The sequence below is a fragment of the Podarcis tiliguerta genome (genome assembly GCF_965153285.1).
Source record: "Podarcis tiliguerta genome assembly, chromosome: 3".
Taxonomy (NCBI): Eukaryota; Metazoa; Chordata; class Lepidosauria; order Squamata; family Lacertidae; genus Podarcis; species Podarcis tiliguerta.
The window spans coordinates 36963383-36984740 of record NC_139536.1 but is presented as its reverse complement, the minus strand read 5'-3'; the positions used below and the strand labels follow the sequence as shown (position 1 = coordinate 36984740).

At 42.0% G+C, this 21358-nt stretch overlaps 1 protein-coding gene across 5 annotated transcripts in view; it reads right to left on the bottom strand.

The window, feature by feature from the left end:
- The window catches only part of MDGA1 (MAM domain containing glycosylphosphatidylinositol anchor 1), a 240198-nt gene that overhangs the window by 52327 nt on the left and 166513 nt on the right, over positions 1 to 21358 (bottom strand). For all 5 annotated transcript variants that reach the window (XR_014509752.1, XR_014509753.1, XM_083434428.1 and 2 more), the window contains exons 11-12: positions 6118 to 6295; positions 5032 to 5055 (exon numbers count right to left, since the gene is read on the bottom strand). Coding sequence is in view for 3 of the 5 variants with exons in the window: in XM_083434428.1 (XP_083290554.1) it covers positions 5032 to 5055; positions 6118 to 6295 (202 nt within the window). In the remaining 2 variants the exon portion in view is untranslated. The remainder of the gene's footprint in view (positions 1 to 5031; positions 5056 to 6117; positions 6296 to 21358) is intronic.

Here is a 21358-nt window from a genome sequence, read left to right as displayed (position 1 = left end):
CACATGCTAGCTGAAGATGGCACATATCATTCATGGCTTCCTTTTGCTTTTAAAACAGACACAAGAGAAAGAAGCCCACTTCATGGCACCAGAATGGCCAAAGAGCACTGGGTTGGTATATAACTGCCTCCACATAGGGTTCTTGCCAGTTTGGGTGTAATAACAGATTGAGAGGCCTTGTGTCTTAATCTTAGGGAGGCTCAGCTCCAAATACACTGAAGGGGGGCAGCTTGTGCATGTGTGTGTGTGTGTGTGTGTGCGCGCGCGCGCACACACACACACACACACACACATGTACACATATATGCATTCAATTTTGGGGCAGGATTTTAACTAGAATCCCTCCCCTCCTCCCTCCTCTGAAATTAGCAGTCTCCTGAGGCTGTTTTTGGTAAATGTGGAGAATGGGAAAAGAAAAGCAATGTGGGTGATCAGCTAGGGCTTTAAAATGCACCTCCTGGGAAGGAGGGATTTTCTCCTGGGAAGTCTGATTTTACATGTGGACATTTTAAAGACACTGAAACGGAGCAGCTTGTTTGAAAAAGAATGCCACCAAAGCAGCACGAGGAACTCTGGGGTATTCCAGAAGTATGATCTCAGTGCTGGCTTGCTTATTTATTTATTATTAAATAATATTATAAATAATAGCCAGGTAGGCTTTCAGGGCAGTTTCACAACAATAAAATCAATGTGATATACAGAAATCACGGTGCACATGGTACATCACGGCTATGCACAATGTCTGGTTGGGAGGCTGGCTGCCGGCTCCATGTATGCTGCCCTAAGCTCATCACAGGATACAAATGTAACAGATACATAACTAATTGTGAGGGACATTTGGCAAGAATCCTCTCTGCTTTGCAAGCGTGGTGTGGCTGAAATGTGTGAATAGACGAGCCTTTGCCAAGTCAATTAAGAAAAGAAAAGCTGTTGCACACACTCAAAGATACAAAATATTCCTCATAATGCAAGAGGTTAGGTATGAGCTTTCAAGCTGGTGGTTTCTTGGGGTTGGCATGTGTTTTCTTAACAGAGGATATTTGAAGGGCTGCCTAGTCCAAGTTCAGCTTAAAGATAAAGAACCACAAGAAGGGAAGATCTTGAAGATGCCCACTGATGGTGAGCACCTGGAGAGCAGACTGAGCACACACACCTGTCTCCAGTGGCCACCAGTGGTTTTCCTTACTCTAGTAAGATGCCCCATTGCAGCAATTATTTCCAAATCATATCCATACATATGCATGCTTTTATGATGACACATTTCCTTTTCGTGTGTGAAGATACTCAAGCAACCACCTTAAGGTTTCTAGATAAATACTTGGTAATGAATACCAAACATGTACACAGTAAAATAAACTGAAAGTAAAATGCAACTTACTAAACTGATCTGTAGGGTCCCCAAAAAATTCTGTTCGCAGCATGATAGAGAGTCTACAGTCAGGCTGCCAACAGCTCTTGCACCTCAACAACCTAAACTCTGGAAATCAAGGAATCCCAGGCAGGGCCTTCTGTGCTGGGCTCAGCAGTCACAGAGGGCTCAACGGCATAAGGCAGCTTGTAAGATATGCAGGATCCAATCATGCTGAGGTTTAAAGGAAAGTTGGACCAAACAAACCCACCTGCTTTTGCAGGACCCCTTGCTCAGTAACTTAAGAGGGTGCAAAATTCAAAAGCTGCACCATATTCCCAGTTCTTTATACAGTCCTAGTTTACTTTTTTCTGAATAAAGAAGTACTAACTTTATCTATATGGCACAATTCTATGGCTAAACTCAGCACAGCTTCCTGCAACTGTCCTAAATAATCTTCTTCTGTTAGCATCACACTGTTCATCTTGCACACCTGGGATCTGATATTTTGAAGATAATGCGAGCTTATTATAGTTCAACAAAAGTCAATACGAACATTAAGAATAGAGTCTCTAACATTAAGTACCTGGCCCAAATCTTGAGAAACTTGGCCTCTAGCTCAGGTGGCCTCAATGGATGATAAGTCAATGTCTATTATTCTTTATATCTATTACAATGGCTAACAAAAGTAAATGCCACACTTCTGAATATTCCATCTTGGCTACAGCAACCTTTGATCCACATCACAACAACAGGGGAAGGTGGTTGGCAAAACATTTTGCTTTAGGGCTTCAATTGTTCTTTATTTTTGTTAGTCGCTGTAATAAATATAATCGCATTGTTCTAGCATCCAAAGCAAATTTGTCCAAAGTGCTGTTTGACAATTTCCTCCCTTGCCTCTTTTTCTCTCTCAAGTTGCTTAAATTGTGAGCCTGAAGGCAATGACTTGGTTTGTTTATTTGTGCACAGTGCCTAGCATGTATTAGGGACTTTATTAATATTAAATGTTAGTGATGAAGGTGATGAAAATGGAGCCTCCAAAATCCCCTGAATCTAAAGTTATTTGCCCTGTATACTGTCTCTGTGCATGGCAAGCAACTGCTTCTAGGTTTCATCAATATGCAGGTAGCACTCAGCTCTATTTTTCCATATAGTCTAATTTAGACAAGGTATGGCAGGTGCTGGACCAGTGTCTGGTCTGGAGGCAAAATGGCTTGAATGAGGGCCAATAAACTGAATATGAGTCCTGATAACAAAAGGCACTGTTGATTGGTGGTTGCTGGTGTTCTCCTTGATTCCACATATATGTGGCCTGGCAGTGGTGACTCAGAGGTGAGAAACAGTCACCTGGGCAGGGCCAGGAAACAAAAACTTCACCAGACAAGCACCAAATACAAGTAAGAGAATGTAAGAAAGAATACAGTGTGGGAGTAGTGATGCAATTTTCTGAAAATTTCGATGTTGAGCTTAACTGCAGATTTTTTGCCTTCATTTCAACAAACATTTCTAACATATTAAATGCATTATTATACAAGTTTCTGTATTTTCTTAAAGTAACCAATATACGAAGAATTATATAAAATAATGCATATAACTGTATATAAAATAATTGTGTGTTAATGCAGGGTACCATATTACATATCTAAGTGTTTTTTGTATACGTGTTTGTTGATAAATTGTTGGATTTAAAAAGAAAAGAAAAATTACAATGCATGAGGTGCTTGATGCAAGAGGTGGTCCGATTTGGACAAAGGGCATCGGGCTGGATCCGCCAAATTCCATGTATAAATCCATTTAAAATTGATTCCTCCTCCATCCCTATGAGGGAGACACAGTTTCCATGGTCGGACACAAACGTTTGAAATAAATTTGTGGTCCGATTAAGCCTTGGCTCAGGTCAAGTGCTGATGCTAATTTTTCTACATTCCTGTGGCAGTGACCAGACCACACATTTAAGCATAGCTGAATATTAAAATTGCTTAGACGGGTCTGCCTTATAATTTCTGCATGACATTCCTGTTTCCCATATAAGTTTAACTTTTGTGTGTGTGCCTCTCCTTCCTATTGCCTGGGGCACTGAAGAAACAGAATTAAAAACTCAGTTTTGTGTTATGTGGTGCATTATTGGCTCAAATTAAGACAAGGCTGCATATTGGCCTCTTCCTAGGTTAATGAAGGATTCAGAGATTCAGTAATGCACACTGGTCTAGCTCCTGAATGGGCATGATTCAGTGGTATAGCACCTGCATTGCATTCAGAAGTTCCCAGATTCAGTTTCTGGAATGTTCCATTGAAATGATCAGGCTGCAAGTAATAGGAAACTCTTCTTCCTGAGACCCTGAATGACCACTGCTAGTCAGAGTAGACAATACAGTGGTACCTCGGGTTACAGACGCTTCAGGTTACAGACTCCGCTAACCCAGAAATAGTACCTCAGGTTAAGAACTTTGCTTCAGGATGAGAACAGAAATTGTGTGGCGGCGGCAGCGGGAGGCCCCATTAGCTAAAGTGGTACCTCAGGTTAAGAACAGACCTCCAGAACGAATTAAGTTCTTAACCCAAGGTACAACTGTACTGGGTTAGATTGACTAGTATTCTAACCTGGTATAAAACAGTTCTGTGTTCTGCATTCAAATGATCACTCCAAGCACCCTAGTCCTGGGTCTTTGATGCCTTCCTCTTATCTTTGGGCACCATCCAAGGCACTATATTTCATATCTTAAACCTTAAACAGCTTAGGCAACGCATATGTTATAGACCAGCTCCTCCTATATGCCAGTGAGTCTATGGTATCTGTGCCAGCTGATCCTTTGTTTGTATCTACCTTATGTATTAGATCTATTATAGGCATTCTCAGAGGTTGCTACCTATCTATGGCTGCTTCCAGACTGCTGCCATTTTACAGGTGGGAATCCATTGCATGCTGGCAAATTCGGGTTGTGCAAAAAAAAAATGGGTTTGGCTATGTGGTGCATGAAACCTGCTAAAGAAAGAAAGGAAGGAAGAAACAAACAAACAAACAAACAAACAAACAAACAAACAAACAAACAATGGGGCAAGGAAAGTGATGAGAAAATGCACTAGAAAGTGTGGGATTAACAACTGCTTGGCGTAATGTCGTATAGCTTCCCTGCAAGCAAACTAGAATAAATGTGTCAGTGGTGCATAACCTTCCTGAAAATTTTGTGCGAACAAATCAGGATGAGTGCTGAATAAACGGGCAATCTGGAAGCAATCTCTGAATGCCTCTTTTGCAACTCTGCCAAAGTTCCTATCTGAACATTATCTGTAGGAAATGCCAGGGGGTCAAAAATTTAAGAAGTCATTGAGAAGTTTGTGATGAATGAGGGATTATTTTAGCTTTTTTATATACATTCTTACATTTAATTCAGCTAAATACTTAAGGCACTTTCAGCATGTTTGATTTCCCTTTTTTTAAAAAAACCCCACTTATCTGAAAACATTTTTTGAATGTTAATACTTTTGAGTCTAAAGATTAGATCAGCAGTAGGCAACATAGTGTCCTCCTGATGATGTCGGACTCCAACACCCATTAGTCAGCATGGCCAGTAATTAGGGATGAAGGGAGCCATAGTCCAACAAGGGCTGGAGGACACCATGTTGGCTGTCCTTCTATTAGATATACAAAAAGGATGGATAAAGTTTGGGTCATTGACACTTACCTACTGGGTTGGGGTAGCTGATTGCTGAGAAAGGAAACAGAAAGGGTTGTTTAGATTTTTATTAGATGTATAAGACACAAATACTCATTGGAAGATAATGTTTGAACTGCTCCCAACATATCTGATTAGTACTCATGCCCCTTAGCATTCTGTTACTCTTGACCAGCCTTTTTCCCTAGACACTGATGGACTACAACTCCCATCATCCCTGATTTCTGGCCCTTCTCACTAGGGCTGATGGGAGTGGTAGTCCAACATCATCTGGAGACCCAAGTTTCAGAAAGGCTACCCTAGACTGACCACAAGAAATTATTCCATCGTTCAAAAAAGAGGGAAGTAGTTTTACTATATCTCATTCGTGGAGCCTTATGGGAACCAAGAAAGCTCAAGAGAATAGGTACAACCAGTTGGGAGGGAAAAACAGTGGCAGCTGATATGATAAGGTTAAATCCCAATGTGAAACAGGATTTATGGAGAGAACTGTATTGAATTGTGACTTAGCTTCCTGTGAGAGAAAACCACGTATCAAATGGAAGATTTAGCACCAAAATTGTGGGTGGTAGAAAAATGCAAAAGTGGGGACTGTTTTATGATTCATGGCAAGGAACCAGAAGCTCATATGTGAGTGGAAAGGACTTTGATGCTCCATTGAAGCTGAAGCTCACCAAATATTTTGCACTTGGGACCCCACTGAAAATCTGCCTATGTATCCTCCTATCAGCAAAGGATTCATGGATACAAACAGTCCTAAGAATCTGATGGCAGTGGATGAGTTGGACAGCACATATTGCAGATCTACTGCTTTTGCTAAGGAGGCATGACTCTGAGCTCTGCCTGAATGTAAAATGGCCTGGGAACCACACAGAGATTAGTAAGCTCTCTAGAGGAAGAACAGTGTGTCAAGTGGAACAAGGAAACAACACAATCTGATGGTGGTGTGTGTATGGCCTCCCAAGCCCTTCAAAGTTATTCTGAAAAATGGCTGACAGGACTAAGGTTCTCTCTGGAGAAATACACCCCTTCAGGGCCGTGATACTGCTGTAAAGGGGCTGGTCACTCAATAAGGTAAGAGAACAAGAAACTTACGTTCTATATAGTGGATGGTGCGGGTAGCCATGTCCCCAGACCCAAAGCGGGTTAGGGGTGTGAGGCGAACTTCATAGCTCAGAGGCACCTTCAGGTCAGTCAGGAGGTATTCTTGCAGCATCCCCTTTTCCACCTTCCGCACAGAAATGGATTTGGGGGGCAGGTCCCTGTGATTCATCTGAAGAGGCATAAATCAGGTTTTGGTTAGACAAAGAAAATGGTTTTGAAATCTGAACACTGAAAGCACTTAATGAGCTTTCTAGTCTGGGTGTTCTGTCTTCTCTCTTCTTGCCGACTATTAACTATAACATAGGCTACAGGTGCTCTATGCATTCCTGTATGAATTTTTGTTGTTTAGTCGTGTCCGACTCTTCGTGACCTCATGGACCAGAGCACGCCAGGCACTTCTTCTACCGCCTCCTGCAGTTTGGTCAAACTCATGTCAGTAGCTTCAAGAACACCGTCCAACCATCTCGTCCTCTGTCGCCCCTTCTTCTTGTGGCATGGTGCTAAAACTTAAAATATGAAGCAGGATTCTGCATCCTCAACAGTTTTTTTAAAAAAACATAACATTTCTAAAATATGGAATGCTAAAGACTCAAAACTCCAAAGTGCATCTGAGTCATGGTTCCAGTGGAAAGAATATGAGAATTTTGTGTTTGGGGCAGCAGAACCATTTCCCAAATTACAGAGCAATAAATTCCCCAAATTACAGAGCAAGAAAGCCACTGTGTAATGTTCAACAGGGTTCTGCAGTTAATACTGCCTTTGCGGGGCTCACCTTTCAAACATATGTTTGCCACAGTCACAATTTACATTTATAGGTGTAAATCATATAAGCATAATTGTGCATATGGAATGAACATGCATGTGCAGTGGATCTGCTCAGGCGCTTTAATGAGCACTCATTGGTCGTGAGCAGAGACTGCTGGCTGTGATTCCCCCTTGCCCCGGCACATTCACTCTGTATATTAACAGCTGAAAGGGCATTAGGCTTGAATCAAAACTAGCTACTTGGCTTTAGTTTCATTGTACTATTTTGATAATGAGCTCCTGCCAGCTGCTTCAAAATATGCCCACTTAGAAATATATTACTGCTATTTCATGCTGAAGCTTGAGGGTGTGACAGCTGGCAAGTCCTGGGCCAAAACTTGTGGCCTTCTCCCTCCCCCTGTCCCCTCTAAAGTTCTGAATTCCTCCCCTCTAGTTCCACCAAGCCATTCTGGAGCATGTTGAAGTTTTGTCACACTGCCCGTAAATGTGCAGGCAGATGAAGAGGAGGGAGGTCTGTGCATTATTTCAGCTTCTGTGGTGACGGTGGAGGCAGAAAGAGACCAGTGCATATGGACAAGGAAGCAGGATGTGCGTCCTTGTCACCTGATCTACTTCGAGCAATGAAGAGGAAACAGAGAGAGAATTGTTGGGAAGCATTGCATGGACCTGCTATTAAGTATTAGCCAAAGCCCACAGATGACCCTAATCTGTTCATTGGCTGACCTGCAGTTCAGACGTATAATTCCCAGATGGAAAATTACTACTTTCATGTCATGGATGAATCTGTGAATTTTGGTTTCTTTCCAGTTGTCATTTTCCCTGCCTTAAGTTCTGTTGTCCACATTTCTGCATCAGTTTCCTTTTTATCTTAAAGACATCCTCATGAAAGTTTCTCAGCATTCTCCTGCAAATGTATCAAAATCTACACGGTTTTTATATGCGATTTCCCCTGATATATTGTTATTTTCACTAATGTGTGCATTTCAATGCATACTTTCTCCCGATACATTATTGGGTTAGAGAACAGCACCACAAATTCAGAGAAGTGCGAATTTTGAAGGTTAGCTGAGCTTCTGTTCCCATATTGTTTCAGAAAGTTCGAATAAGGTAGGCTTCCATTAAAATTCAAACTGAACCAAATTTATGCCCCATCAACACTACCACTTATCTATTGTTACTTAAACAATCTGTTTAAACTCCAGGTATGTCCAGGTTGTCTTCCATGCATCTTCAAGTAGAACACTGTCTTGTTTGAGGGCCCATCCAGACTTTTGCTTGTCCTGCTGCTTCCCCCAGGAAAATCCAATGTTTACCACTGAATTGGAGCAAACATCTGTTGGGTATTCTGAAGATTGATGCTTGCTCCACTAAAGAGTGGGTTCGACGTGGCAAACAGAACCGCTCAGGCTTGTGCCTAGAAAGCAGAAAACTGCTCAGACAAGCGGAAGTTTGGACAAACCCAGATGCCTTTTTCCTCCCCTACACTCTTCTGTTCTTGTAAGTGGAGATGGTATGACTGAGACCTAGGACAGAGGCAGCTTCTCAGAGAATGAGCCAAATAAAATGAAAATCATATTGTTTCTGGAATCCAGCCAGGATCCATTTTTAATCAGTGTGTGCCTCATCTGCAAATATCCACAATGGATACAGACTTGAACAGAACCCCTATAGATGAGTCGTTCTGTTTGCCAGCTTTCTCACAGTCTCAGCCAAGCAAGACAATATCCTACTTCCAGGGGGCAAATCCCTTCATATATTTTGGCATGCAACACACTATTTCCTGGAAACAATGTGAAGTGTGATAGCAGAATCAAGAAGAAGTCTGATAGCAGGAAAGGAAGGCTATTTTGCAATTATGAGCCAGGATTTTTGATGGTGAGGCACCTATCCCAAGGTTAGGGAGAACTGTTCCATTATGTCCAGCACACACCAAGCCAACTCGGGGAAAACCCACATAACATAACTACTACACATGGAATGGCTCCTGTAATATTTTCAACTCCCTCTTGGCTTGCCCTGTTTGCAAATGCACTGTACAAAGGGCCCGTATAGTTGGAATTTACTTTCTAGTAATCATGTGATCTCCAACAGTTCAGGGTCTTGTAGGGGAGCAAACTGCATGCATGAGATAGGCCTCTGATTTATCTGTATCCATCCATCAAACCCATTGTCTGGCATCAAGATATCAAGAAATGATTAATATCTAGGATATTCCTCCAGATAACACAAAATGTATCTTCAGAGGCAGAGCTAGCTGCTCTGGCAACCGAAGCGGCACACATGCTGTGCACCCGGGCGCAGGGCTAGCTGCCTGCAGAGGTGGGGCTAGCGTCCGGGGGGGGGGGGGTGCCATCCACCCATCCCAATATTGGTTACCATTTTCTTTCATATGGTGGGAACTGCCATCAGCTCAGAGGCGAGAGGTGGAAGGGCAGTTGTGTTATAGGGAACCTCCGAAAATCTTGCGAAGCAGTTCCTCCTCTGGTGAGGAGGGAAGCCCCACCTCCAGTGGAGAGGAAGTGGTGGGAGCAGGGGATGCTAGGGAGATCCTCAATACTGAACCTGAGCAAACCAGAGAGGAGGGAAGTACCCCTTTGCCAGCTCCTAGTCTGCGCAGTAGGTTTAGGCGCAGGGAAGGTTGAGGAGAAGGTTGGAACTGTTATGCTGGAGGAAGTATAAGGACCACCCACTCCCAGATTCGGCTAGCAAGTGAGCCAGACATGAACATGCGACGCTCTTCTCTGTAAATAGTTTGTACTAATAATAAAGCCTGGAAAAGACAGGTCAGTCTTGCCTGTTTGCTCTTGAGCAACCACACCACCACCTGACAGGTGGGATGGAAATTTGAAGAGAACCATTAATATGAAAGAAAATGGTAACCAATATTGGGACGGGTGGGGGAAGAACTGGTAACCTAAAGTCAGTTTTTAAATTGACATTATTTTTCAAAAAGCCCTCTCTCCCAACTAGCCTGCCCCCCGTCCCCAGTATGCATCTGTCATGAGCTGATGCTGTTCTTTATAATTAGAAGAGGGAGAGAGAAACGCTAGTTCAGAAGGAGACTCAATACTGCCAAGTACAGTAGCATTTAAACACTGGAAAAACATACGCCCTAAATATCTCTGTCACTGTCTTTTGGAGTCATCTACCTCATGGGGTTGCTGAGAGGATAAAATGGGGAGAAGAAGTATATACCCCATTTTGAGCTCCCTCGAAGAAACGTTAAGATATAGATGCAATAATAAATAAATAAAAAGTTTCCTGCTAAAGTCCCAGTGTGAACTAGCCCCCTATGTCGCTCATTCATTTTGTCACCTAAACAAAAATCATTTAAGAGCAAAAAGCTACATATAGAAGAGGCAACACCAGCAGCCGAGACATAATGGGTTGGATTCAGACTAAGTTAATCTTACTACGTTCACTCAAAACCTCCTGCCCTCACCAGTCTTCTCCCATTAATGGCAATGATATAGGCCTCCATAACAGTCCCACTGTATACTGATCTCACAGTCTGTTCACAGCTAACCTCCTTTACACCCCGAATTCCATTTCCACCCCCTCCCAAAAAACCCTGCCCAGGGTAAGTCTTCTATATGATTTCTGAGCATCAGAGACCTGAAGCCACACAATGCTCCAGGATAAGCATAGACAGGAGCTCCAAAGACGAGCAACAAATCATTTGTGCAAGGACAGGGGATCATTCTCTGTTTGTCTTTTGGCTGCCATTTAATCCACAAGGACTCTAGACGTGTTTTTTTTACCCAGTGGGATATTGCAAAAACATTCAGGCTGAAATTTGGCTCCAGCTGCAGGATCCTTAAACACGTTTTTCCCTCATGATTGATGATGCTAGCTTCACAATGGAGCAATACCACTGAAGGTCTCAATTTGGGAAATTTTTCATCATACAGGCCCCTTGACACCACCTCTGATCTTGCCCCCTTGTTGTGTGTGTTTTGTGCGGCTCTGCCTCGATTGAAACACCCTTTCCCTTCCTGGCCAGGCTGGCCCCAGAGCTGCGGTCTGATATTACTCTGGTACAGTTAATAAAGCACACACAGGCACCCACACTGGGGGGAATGCGGGCTGCCTTATTAGAGATTCTGAATCCTCAGCGGAGGAGCTTGTACAGGACCCAGCAATGAGCTCATTCATCACTGGGTGCAGTTAGCTGCCAGCGGGGCTGGAGCAGAAGCAGAAGCACAGCATAGCTCTCAGTCTCATCCCTTTGCCTTTACCTCCTTCCATTTCCGAATAATGAGAGCAGGGGCGGGAGGTGGAAAGCACTCTGTTTTCCACATCCGCAAATGGTTTGCAGCAGACACCACACGTGCCGCTCTAGGAAAAGGAGAAAGCCAGCCTTCCCCAAGCTGATGCCTTCTAGACATTGTTAGACTGTAGCTCCCATCAGCTACAGCAGGCATGTGGTTGGCAAAGACTGGCCTAAGAAACCACCCCAAAGGCAAACTGAGAGAACGGCCACTACAGGAGGGAGCAAAGATTACTTCACACTGCTTCTTCTAACTTACAGCCACACCCTCCAAGTATGAAGCCAGCAGGCTGGTCCATTAATGCAAATGGGGGCACTGTCCCAACAACCTCAGTCTGCCCTCAGCTGGATCCCCCTTGCCTGTCTTCTTACTTACATCCAATCCATGGGGTGGCACTAGCTGTCAGCTTCCTCCTCTTTAGCCTTAGTGTTGCTTCTGTAGAACTTAACAAGGAGGACAGGGACAGGATTAGAATGAATTGGCTCTGCCTTACATTGCCTCTGGCTCCACCTACTGTTGGCCTCCTTGCCTTCTGCCCTACCAGTCCTAATGGGCACCAGCTGAAATGTTTCCTTTTACCTCAGCCAACTCCTTAAACAGACTTCATAATTAATGTCAGAACCCTACCCTGGTCCTTCATGATGTCGAAAGATCTCTTAGTCTCCCTTGAGTCCTAACTCTCCCTGTTCTCTCTCTCTCTGCAGCCAGGCAACTGTAACCCCCACAAAGTATTTACAACTAAGGATGTTTCAGGTAATCACAGTTTGCAAATTCCAGGATAAATGGATGTGATCGGCACTTACCGGGGTAATACAACCAGAACTTTGCTATCTACACTTCCCAAATGTTGCGACACACATTTTAAGCTAAAAAAAGGTATCCAAATACATTTCAAAATGCATACTTTGAAAGTCGATACACTTTAAAATGCATTTTTAAGCGTAAAAAACAACAAACCTTTTGGTACTTCTAAGACTATTACATTTATTATGGCATAAGCTTTCATGGATTACAGTCTGCTTCATCAAGTACATGGTGAATTGAAAGACTCCTCAGCCTGCTCCATGTAAATCTGGGGGCAGTTTTCATTTGCTACTGGTTGGGCTATCAAAAAGGTATGTAGAAAGGGAATTCTCTATCACAGCCAAGTCATGCTTCATGTGGAAAACAAACAGCTGGGAACAGCTAGGCATGGGGGAGAATTTCAGTCTATTTTTAATTCTCATCTTTCAAACTAATATATGGACTGCAACATAATTATCCTTCACACTGTGCATTTCTCTGGATTTTGTGATACAGCAGCCCTCATCTAAAAAACCCAAAACCAACCCACACCAAAATGTGTGAAAATAAAATGAAATTATTTTAGGGCAAAATATGTTTAAAATTGCACAGCTGTGTCTGTGTTCAAATATGTTATTAAAATACAATTTTTGTACAACTTTTTAAAAAATGTAGATTAATGAGGAAATGTAGTGGATTAATGAATCAACACATTGACACTGACTGGAAACAGGCTGATCCATCCATCCCTAGGGACAGATTGTGCCATACTTTGTGAAGAAGCTTTGGACTATGGGCACTGGCCTTCTGAAATCATAGATGCATATACAAGATTTAAATAGCACATCATTTGTTATTGAAGGGTGTCTGGTACCTTAGAGGTTTTCTCAGTCACATTTCCTACAATGTGAAGTTTTGAGGAAGTGCAGTACCTTTGGAAATTAACTGTGATGTTAATCAGTTAATTGGATTAACAACTATGCTGTTGCAACAGAGAGAGCTTCCATTTATACATGAAGTCCTAGAAGGTATTTATCCCAAAAAGCATATCACATTCCTTAACTGAGGAGCACCAAAATCAGATCATTAAACAACATAACCAGTTAGTTGTACTCCATATGCTATTTCCACAGTTCTGGATCAGGTCCTGAAGTTTTATTGTAGTTCATAAAATAAGCTTAGATGTTTATGCTACTTGCTGATTGCCAAGAAGAAGAAATGAAACACAGCAAAGCCCAAGGTAATTTTCAGAGAGGCATGCTTCAGAGTAAAGCAATGAAAGAATAGCAATGAATGTGACATATCATCACATCTAGGCTTCTAAGTAGCATGCCTTAAAATTTCGTCAGAAAAGCTTGGTTTTTTCCAATCTATAAATCAATAGAATAGAAAAGAACCAACTCAAGAGTTAAAACCCACCTTTAGAGAGAAATAAGAGTCAGCCACAGTTTTTCAACATTTGAGTATGAGTGTGTTTACTCTTCTGCAATAGGAGAATAAAAACAACAACTAGATGTATTACTCACAAACAGCACTTTAAAAATGCGAAACCCTTTGGGGGCATCCTGACATCACCTATCCACACCTATCCAATCTTGCAATCTTGCTGCTTTCTGTTTCACAGGCATGGGACTGCTGCAGAAGTTCCAGATTATTAAAAAAGAAATATCTGGAGATAGAAACTTAGCATGTTCTGGTTGTCAATTCATTAAAAAAGTTCCATAGCTAGCCAAATCCAATGTAACATTTGCACATATTTGCTTCTGCAATTTTCAAGCAATGGTCCCAATAAACTACAGTGCGGATTTATTTGTACCGAGGATGCTTGGGGTGGGGTGGGGGAGATGATGGACCCAACAGGGAGCAAATAAATAAGCATATGTTCTCAACGTCAAGTAAGCGTATGTTGTTCCTGTAAATGCCAATTCCCATTCTGCCAAAAGGGAAATCAATGCAGTAACTCACTGAAGTACATGCCTCCAGTAATCCTCCTCTGCTCTGATTTGCTCTTCGAGTTTTGATGTGAGTGTTTGACCATGCTTTCTTGTTAACTATGTTAGCATAGAGTTCATATGATTTTTAGAGTTTCTGTGGTTTGAACAAGATAAGTGTGATGCTAATAATCAAATCTAGTAGAAACTGAAGCTGTAGTTGAGGAAGTTTGGTTAGAGAAAAGTTTGCACACCAAACAGTAGACTTTTCCTTTCATGGGAGAGTACACTAGCCATTCCCGAGGGTAGGTTTCTCCATTTACTTTAGTGGAATAAATTAATTGTTTTGAGCAGAACTGGGATTGGTTTTTGGATGTTCGCTTCAAAGTGGTAGAAGGTCCATCCCAGGGCCGACATTCCGACAGACCTTTCTCAACCAAGAATGTTATTTCCTTGTTATCCAATGAGGTCCATAAAACTACATCATTATGGACTCTGAAATCACAAGTAGCATGAACAGTTGGTATTTTGTGTTTGTTATGCTAGGGTTTTTGCTGAGATCATTTGCTTTGTTTTCCATTTTTTTTTAGAGGATAAAGAGCATGAACTGTTTCTTTTGGTGTAACTATCTCATGGCATGTTCCCTCAGTGCCTTGTGTTAATTCTTTGGCTGCAGATCCTGTCACTTCATTGTTACTTTCCCCAGAAGTTTCTGTACTTGTAGTGGTAGTTACTGACAACAGTTCTCCTTGTATTGGGAAGCTGCGTTCTGAATCTAAACTGATTGTTCTTCAGTCTGCTCAGACTGCTCAGCGTAGTCTACTTGATTTCTTCTGTTTGTAAACACGAATGTTCTGCAACTGAGGGATCATGTAGGGCTGCTTCTGCCTGCTGTACAAAGCCATATGACATGATTGGCTTTAAACATTTTGAGTATTTCCTTCTGTTCTTTTTGTCACTTTCGTTTACTAGCACCACTTTCATATCACTTACTCATTATTTTCACAAAAAGTTGAAATTAAATATTATTGTGATTCACAATGACATAAAAGAATCCTCACTTGTTCTGAAAATGCATGCTATAATGATAGACAGGGATCTGAACACTTGCATTGCTTCATAGCTGTTTTTAACATTTGATTCTGAATAGCTTTAAAGCCCCCATGAACTTTATTAAACAGTAGGTATGCACTTGTGTAACTGTTATACAGGCATAGATTCGTACGTCACATATTTAATGTTACTAAACAACTGGTCCTAGATAGTAAAATATACCTGTGTTTTTGTTTCCTTGTTTTTTTAATGGCAAGAAGCTGAGGTTCCCCTAGATTATGAGGCCCTAGGCTGCAGTCTGTTTGACCTGTGTGTAAATCTGGCACTGCCTGCAACATGTGGAGGACCACATTTCTCCATCCTTGGCCTGGGCCAGTTGAAAGACTGGATGCAGCCAATGCGGTTAAAAAGCAGAATTCTTTCCTAAGGTGTATACTAACTGCAGTTATCAAAGGCAAAGAAGAAGGGTAGTATCTCAGTCACAGAGTACGTGTATCTGTCCCAAGTTCAATTTCCAGCATCTCCAGGTAGGGCTGGGAAAAGACTTCTGTCTGGAACCCTGGGGAGCTGTTTCCAGTCAGTATAGACCAGGCATGGGCAAACTTGGTCCTCCAGATGTTTTGGGACTACAATTCCCATCATCCCTGACCACTGGTCCTGTTAGCTAGGGATCATGGGAGTTGTAGTCCCAAAACATCTGGAGGGCCGAGTTTGCCTATGCCTGGTATAGACAACATTGAGCTAGATGGATTGATGGTCTGGTGCAGTATAAGGCAACTTCATATTTTCCTAACAACATGAAGAACTGATGGATTCAAGGTTGCACTGATTTGTCAACAAATGATGCTTCCGTTTGCCAAAAACTCTAGAGTGGATTGTAAATTTTTTTAAAAAATGGCTACAAATGGCGCAAAAAGGCAGGATCAATTATCTTGCCATACAGAGACCTCAGTGGATGTATTAAAAGGCTTAGCATGGCCTAGAGATATTGCTCTTACTTGGCTGCAGATGTGTGCTCCAATGTCTGTAACATTTTAAGGAATCAATGTCATCTTCAGTCCTGAGACAGATAGCCTTTGGGAAGGTACGGAGGCCTAGGAAGACCTGGGACCCAGCAGCCATTGCAGCCATCCTGCTGCAGAGATCCTGGCTAATCAGCAGTTTGAAAGAATGAGTTGAGTCACCCACGCTACCTCGCCTAAACTTCTTCCTGCGCACCACAGTTTCAGAACAAGGGACATGATGAAACTCTAACGACAAGAATAGACTCTAATTGGGATGCAGGTTTCTTACAGGGATGTCAAAAGCTTTGCAAGTGGATTCTGGGCTAAGGAAATAATGTTCAATAACGATGACTGCCCATACGACAGGCTAGCTAAACAGCAACCAATTAAACAGTGTCTAAAAAAGATGGGATTCAACCAAGCAGCCTGCTTATAAAGCACAACCAAAGGGTGAACAGGGAGAAGCACTACCAATGATGGCTTTCACTATGAAATTACGACAAGAGGTAGCAATTACATTTGAACCTTCTAAGAAAAAAAACACCCAGCAAGACATGAGGTAACACTAGCTGTGTATAGTAATTATTGTTTTTCCTAGACTAGAAAGCAGTAAGACAGAGTCATTATTGCTTACAATATGCTTATACATTGTTGATGTCCTGCATAGTCTCTTGTCAAATTTGCAAAACCTTGCTTGACCAGACCACACCAAGACCCCCCAAAAATAAGTGGGGTAGGAAGGAATTTTTGCACTAAGGGCAACAGCATACTTTAGTTAAGTAACAAAGTCTAGAAATATTATGATCTCTACACATCTTTGAATAAAGAGAGCTCCAGTTCCTCTCAGGTTGCCCAGTGTACAAATGAGCAAATCCATCTGCTGACCGTCTACGTCACTTTCATATGTATTCACCCATAAGGCTATCCCATCACTGTATTAAAAAACAAAACCCTGCATGAATACTGATGTATTTTTAAATGTATATTCTCTCAACCAATGTATCTGCAAACATTTCTCACAAAATGTATTTTATAGGTAGACTATTTGTCTGTCTAACCCAATGCAATAGGGAAGGGGAAACCTGTGTCCTTCCAGATGTTGATGGACGATGACTCCCATCATTCCTAGCCATTAGCTGTTCTAGCTGGGGCTGATGGGAACTAGAGTCCAAAATCATCCAGAAAGCCAAATGGTCCTTAGCCCTCCCTTCCCTACTGACTATTTTGACCAGCAGCATTTCTCAAGGGCCTCAGGCAGAGATCCTTCACATATCTGCTGCCTGATCCTTTAAAATAGAGCTGCTGGGGATTGAACCTGGGACTTTTTGCAAAGCATGTGCTCTACCACTGCACTTGGACTTTTTCTTTACCATAACAAGGGCTTAGCAAATGTCAGCTGTGCTGAGCACTCACCAGCCGATGGTGCAGCAAGTTGGCATGTGTAATATGAAAGGAAGAGAAAACAGCAAGTAACACCAGCACTTTAAATATCCCTGCAAGACATTTAAACACAAACAGCCTCCTGGCCAATCTAGGGCAATTTTACAAATATCATTTCATATAAAACATGGAACCACTATTTGCTCAAGGGCAAATAAACATGGGTCGTTTCATATGTCACAAGCAGCCAAATGCACTTTGACAATGTACAGCCTTCCTCAGTGGTTAACTAAGGTCTTAATGATCCCATGCAGATGAAGCAATAGGCAGAGCACTATCAAGAATTGTACTTGCAGGAAAACATGGTCTCTGACAAAACAATTTACAGTATCCACACTATGCCTGCCTTGGTGAGCTGAAGAATGCCATCAATTCTCAGTCATGAGGTAAAGCCCCAGGACAGGACGGAATCCCAACAGAAGTGCTGAAAGCCGGCCTCAATTCCTCCCTCGTGACACACTTTCTCTTGAAGTGTTAGAAGCATCCATGCCACCATATGTGCATTGTGACCCTCTATAATAACAAAGGTGGCTGCCATGATTATAACAACTACCATGGAATCCCTCTGCTGAGTACTGTGGGGAAAGCCTTCGTCCGAATAGTTCTCAACAGTTTACAGCCACTCACTGACAGGCCTATCCCAAGTCACAATGCAGCTTTAGAGATCATAGGTCAACAGTCAACATGATTTTCTCATTGCGCCAGCTGCAGAAGAAATGCTGAGAGCAGAGGTGCCTTCATGGACCTGATGAAGGTCACTGAAAAAGGACTTTTCACATAGCTCAACAAGATAGGATGCCCAACAAAGCTCCACGTGATCGTGTAAGGTGGTGGTCTCTCCCTCCTTAGAGGTTTTTAAACAGAGGATGGGTGATAATGTGCCAGGGATTGTTTAGTTGTGAATCCTTCATTTGCAGAGTTTGGAATAGGTGAGAGTTGGGTCCTTTCCAACTCTACAATTCTATGATCATGCTGCCCTCAAATGCACACCCCACCATAGACACAAATTCCATACACACTGACATAAGATGTTTTCTATTTCTTGAATGTTACCTATCGCAACTTGCTGGTTGTTTCTTTACGGTAGGTATGGGGAACCTGTTGCCCATCGAATGTTGTTGGACCAACTCCCATCAGCCTCAACCAGCACGCCAATGGTCAGTGATGATGGGAGTTACTGGCAGTGCAAACTCCCCCAACTCGAGTCGATACCTTTGCATTCAGGTATTATTTCATGAACTTGCAATTGAGCACTATCAACCGCTGGGAGAAGCTGCTATCTGGCTTCAACTTATGAATGAAAGAAAATTAGGCATTGTCTTATTTTCCTTTTGCACTTTAAGATGAATTGGCAGGAAGGAGAATGTTAAGAGATAAGCATAAACATGGCTTGGCACACTTGCAAAGAGAGTAAAGAACAAAGTTCTGATCTGGGATGGGGCCTTGTCAGTTCTATGATTTTACTTGTTCAAATTCTATTTCAATTATTTATTCTGCTTCTGAGATGAGTTTACCAAAGCACGTTATGCTGAAGGCAGATTTCAATCCCTAGTGCTAGCAGGCAAGTAGAAGGGTATGCTCTCTGCCTACTATTGACACTGAGGTCTTTCTCATCTGATTTATTCATGGCAAGTAAGCAGGAAAGAGAACCAGGCCTTGTGGGGTTTCAGAAGACATGGTTCTGGCGATGGAGGAACAGCATCTCACTGCTTTAGAAAGTTCTTCCAACACTTGGCACTTTCTTTTCACGAGGGACAGCCCATGTCTTTCTCTGTTGCCATATACCCTTAGCAGCTTCAGCTCTTCATGTTTCACAGACCTAAATACATGTATAAAATGCAGACAGGAGCCAGATTTAATGGCTGCCAGCACTAGAAATCTGTGCGTTTATGTGAATTGTTCTTTCTCATGCTGATTCGGGCATCCAAAAGCACTGAAGGCACAGATGAGACATTATTTATGTGCAGGCTGTTTTGTGCAAAATGTGACTCACGCAAAGCTGCAGTGCAAGTCAACGGCAAAGCAGCGGCTGGCTAGATTTCAGACCAGGAGAGATTACATTGCTGATGTGCACCGGGAAACTGATCGTGTAGAACATTCAGTCATTCAAATCAAGACTTGCACTATGTGTATCAGCTGCTGATGTGTAATTTGTTATTACGTTAACCACGTGGAGATATTTTTTAAACGAAGCAATCTGTAAGTTTTGTTAAACAGAAATCAATAAATTTGTGATGTTTGCTTTAACACCACAACACTTTCCTTGAATCTATAAACCCATGTACTGAAAACAAAGGTATTTGGGATCTGGATTTAACATACTGGGAAATTTTATTGAAGGGTTGGATAGATAGATATAAATTAATAAATGTTTTCTAGGCAAATGGGAAATGTACATTTTCTAAAATTTGGATTCGTAATAAACCAATCCAAAGTATGTGTCAAAGATCACAACTTAAAACTCTTTCAAGGGGCATAATGTAGGGATGTGAGAAACTTTCCCTATGATTTCTATAGATACTTATATGTTCCCAAAGTGACATGAATTTGGAGGCATTTATGGACAAAAGTAGATTTGTAAGCCCCCTCTCCAGTCAAGTACAGCTTACATGCTAGTTTGTACTGTATTATTTATCGCCTGTTTTTTATTCCAAGTGCTGGCCAGCATGCTATTGTAAAAACTGAAAGGCTTTTTCTTCAAAAGGTGATTGTGCTTTTGTTCTTCATTTTATGCAATTACACTAATTGCATAACATCTCATGCAACACTGTTTTTTGTTTGCTTTGCATTTTCCCCATTGCTCTACTATAACTGTTGAGAAACCAATAGCTTTAAATAGGAATAGTAATTTGTTTCCGGAAGTGTAAACCTCCCCCAGCTATTTGTTGTGTATATTCTCTGGACCCCATGGAAGTGACTTGTTCAGGGTGCTTTTTTGTAACCTTGATATTATGAGATACTCTCATATGTCAGTGCACTTATTTTCACCTAGCAAATATTGTTTGCATATTGAATTTGAAATGCAAACCATTGAACATGGGGGAAAGAGGTTGAATCAATACAACATTCTGAGAGATGGTGATGAGTTTGCTCAGTTGAATTGGGAAGAGGAAGCAAATATGGGGTTCAGTTAGAGAATCCTGGGGTCAGGAATGACAACAGTGGACACTGTAGTAATAATTTCTCTTCTACAGAGATCAGCTAGTAGCAATTGGTGTTCAGAATCAGTTTGTCAATTTTCTTTTGCTTAGGATATCCTAGAGAAAAGAAAATCCTTTGAAAGACGAGCTTTCTCTTAAAGTAAGGGACCATTGTGCGGATACCTTGCCATAAGCTGAACTATTTCCATACTTCCTACTGTGGATTTTGCAGTGCCCTCATTCAAAAGGGAAACAACAGCAGCAAAGCAAAACCCTCCCTTCAATGGACTAGATTTGAATGGCTGAATCTCTGTTCCCCTAGGCCCCACTGTTAATGGAGCGAACATGATAGGGGCACCGGAGAAAAGTTCATCTCCAAAATGCTGCCTACGTAAAGCTTTGATCTGATTTCTTTGCAAGCTGCCAAACAAACCTCCCTCTCCCAGCCTCTGATCACAGTGCAGTTTTGTGAGAAGAAAAACATTCACTCTGTGATGGAAACCTCCCTGGGGTTGACGAAGAAGCTTGATTTGCTAGCCTGAAATTGTGCCACACTGAAGGCTTCTGTACAGAGTTTATTGTTTCCTCTGGGCTTCATGTGAGGTCTAATCTGGGAAAGGAATCCAGAAGGACATGCCCCGTGGCCAGGGATGGCTGATTTGGCTTAGATATGAAACCAGCTTCTCTGGGATGCTTCGCAGAGAGTTCTGATCTAACTCCTCATATCCACAAAGGTGGGCGGTGAAGCCTCTCGCAAACAACCCTGCATTTTTCGCTGCATGCTCACGGTCTCAGGATGAGATATGTCAGGAGATAATGACTGTGGGTTTTAATGAAATGTTCTG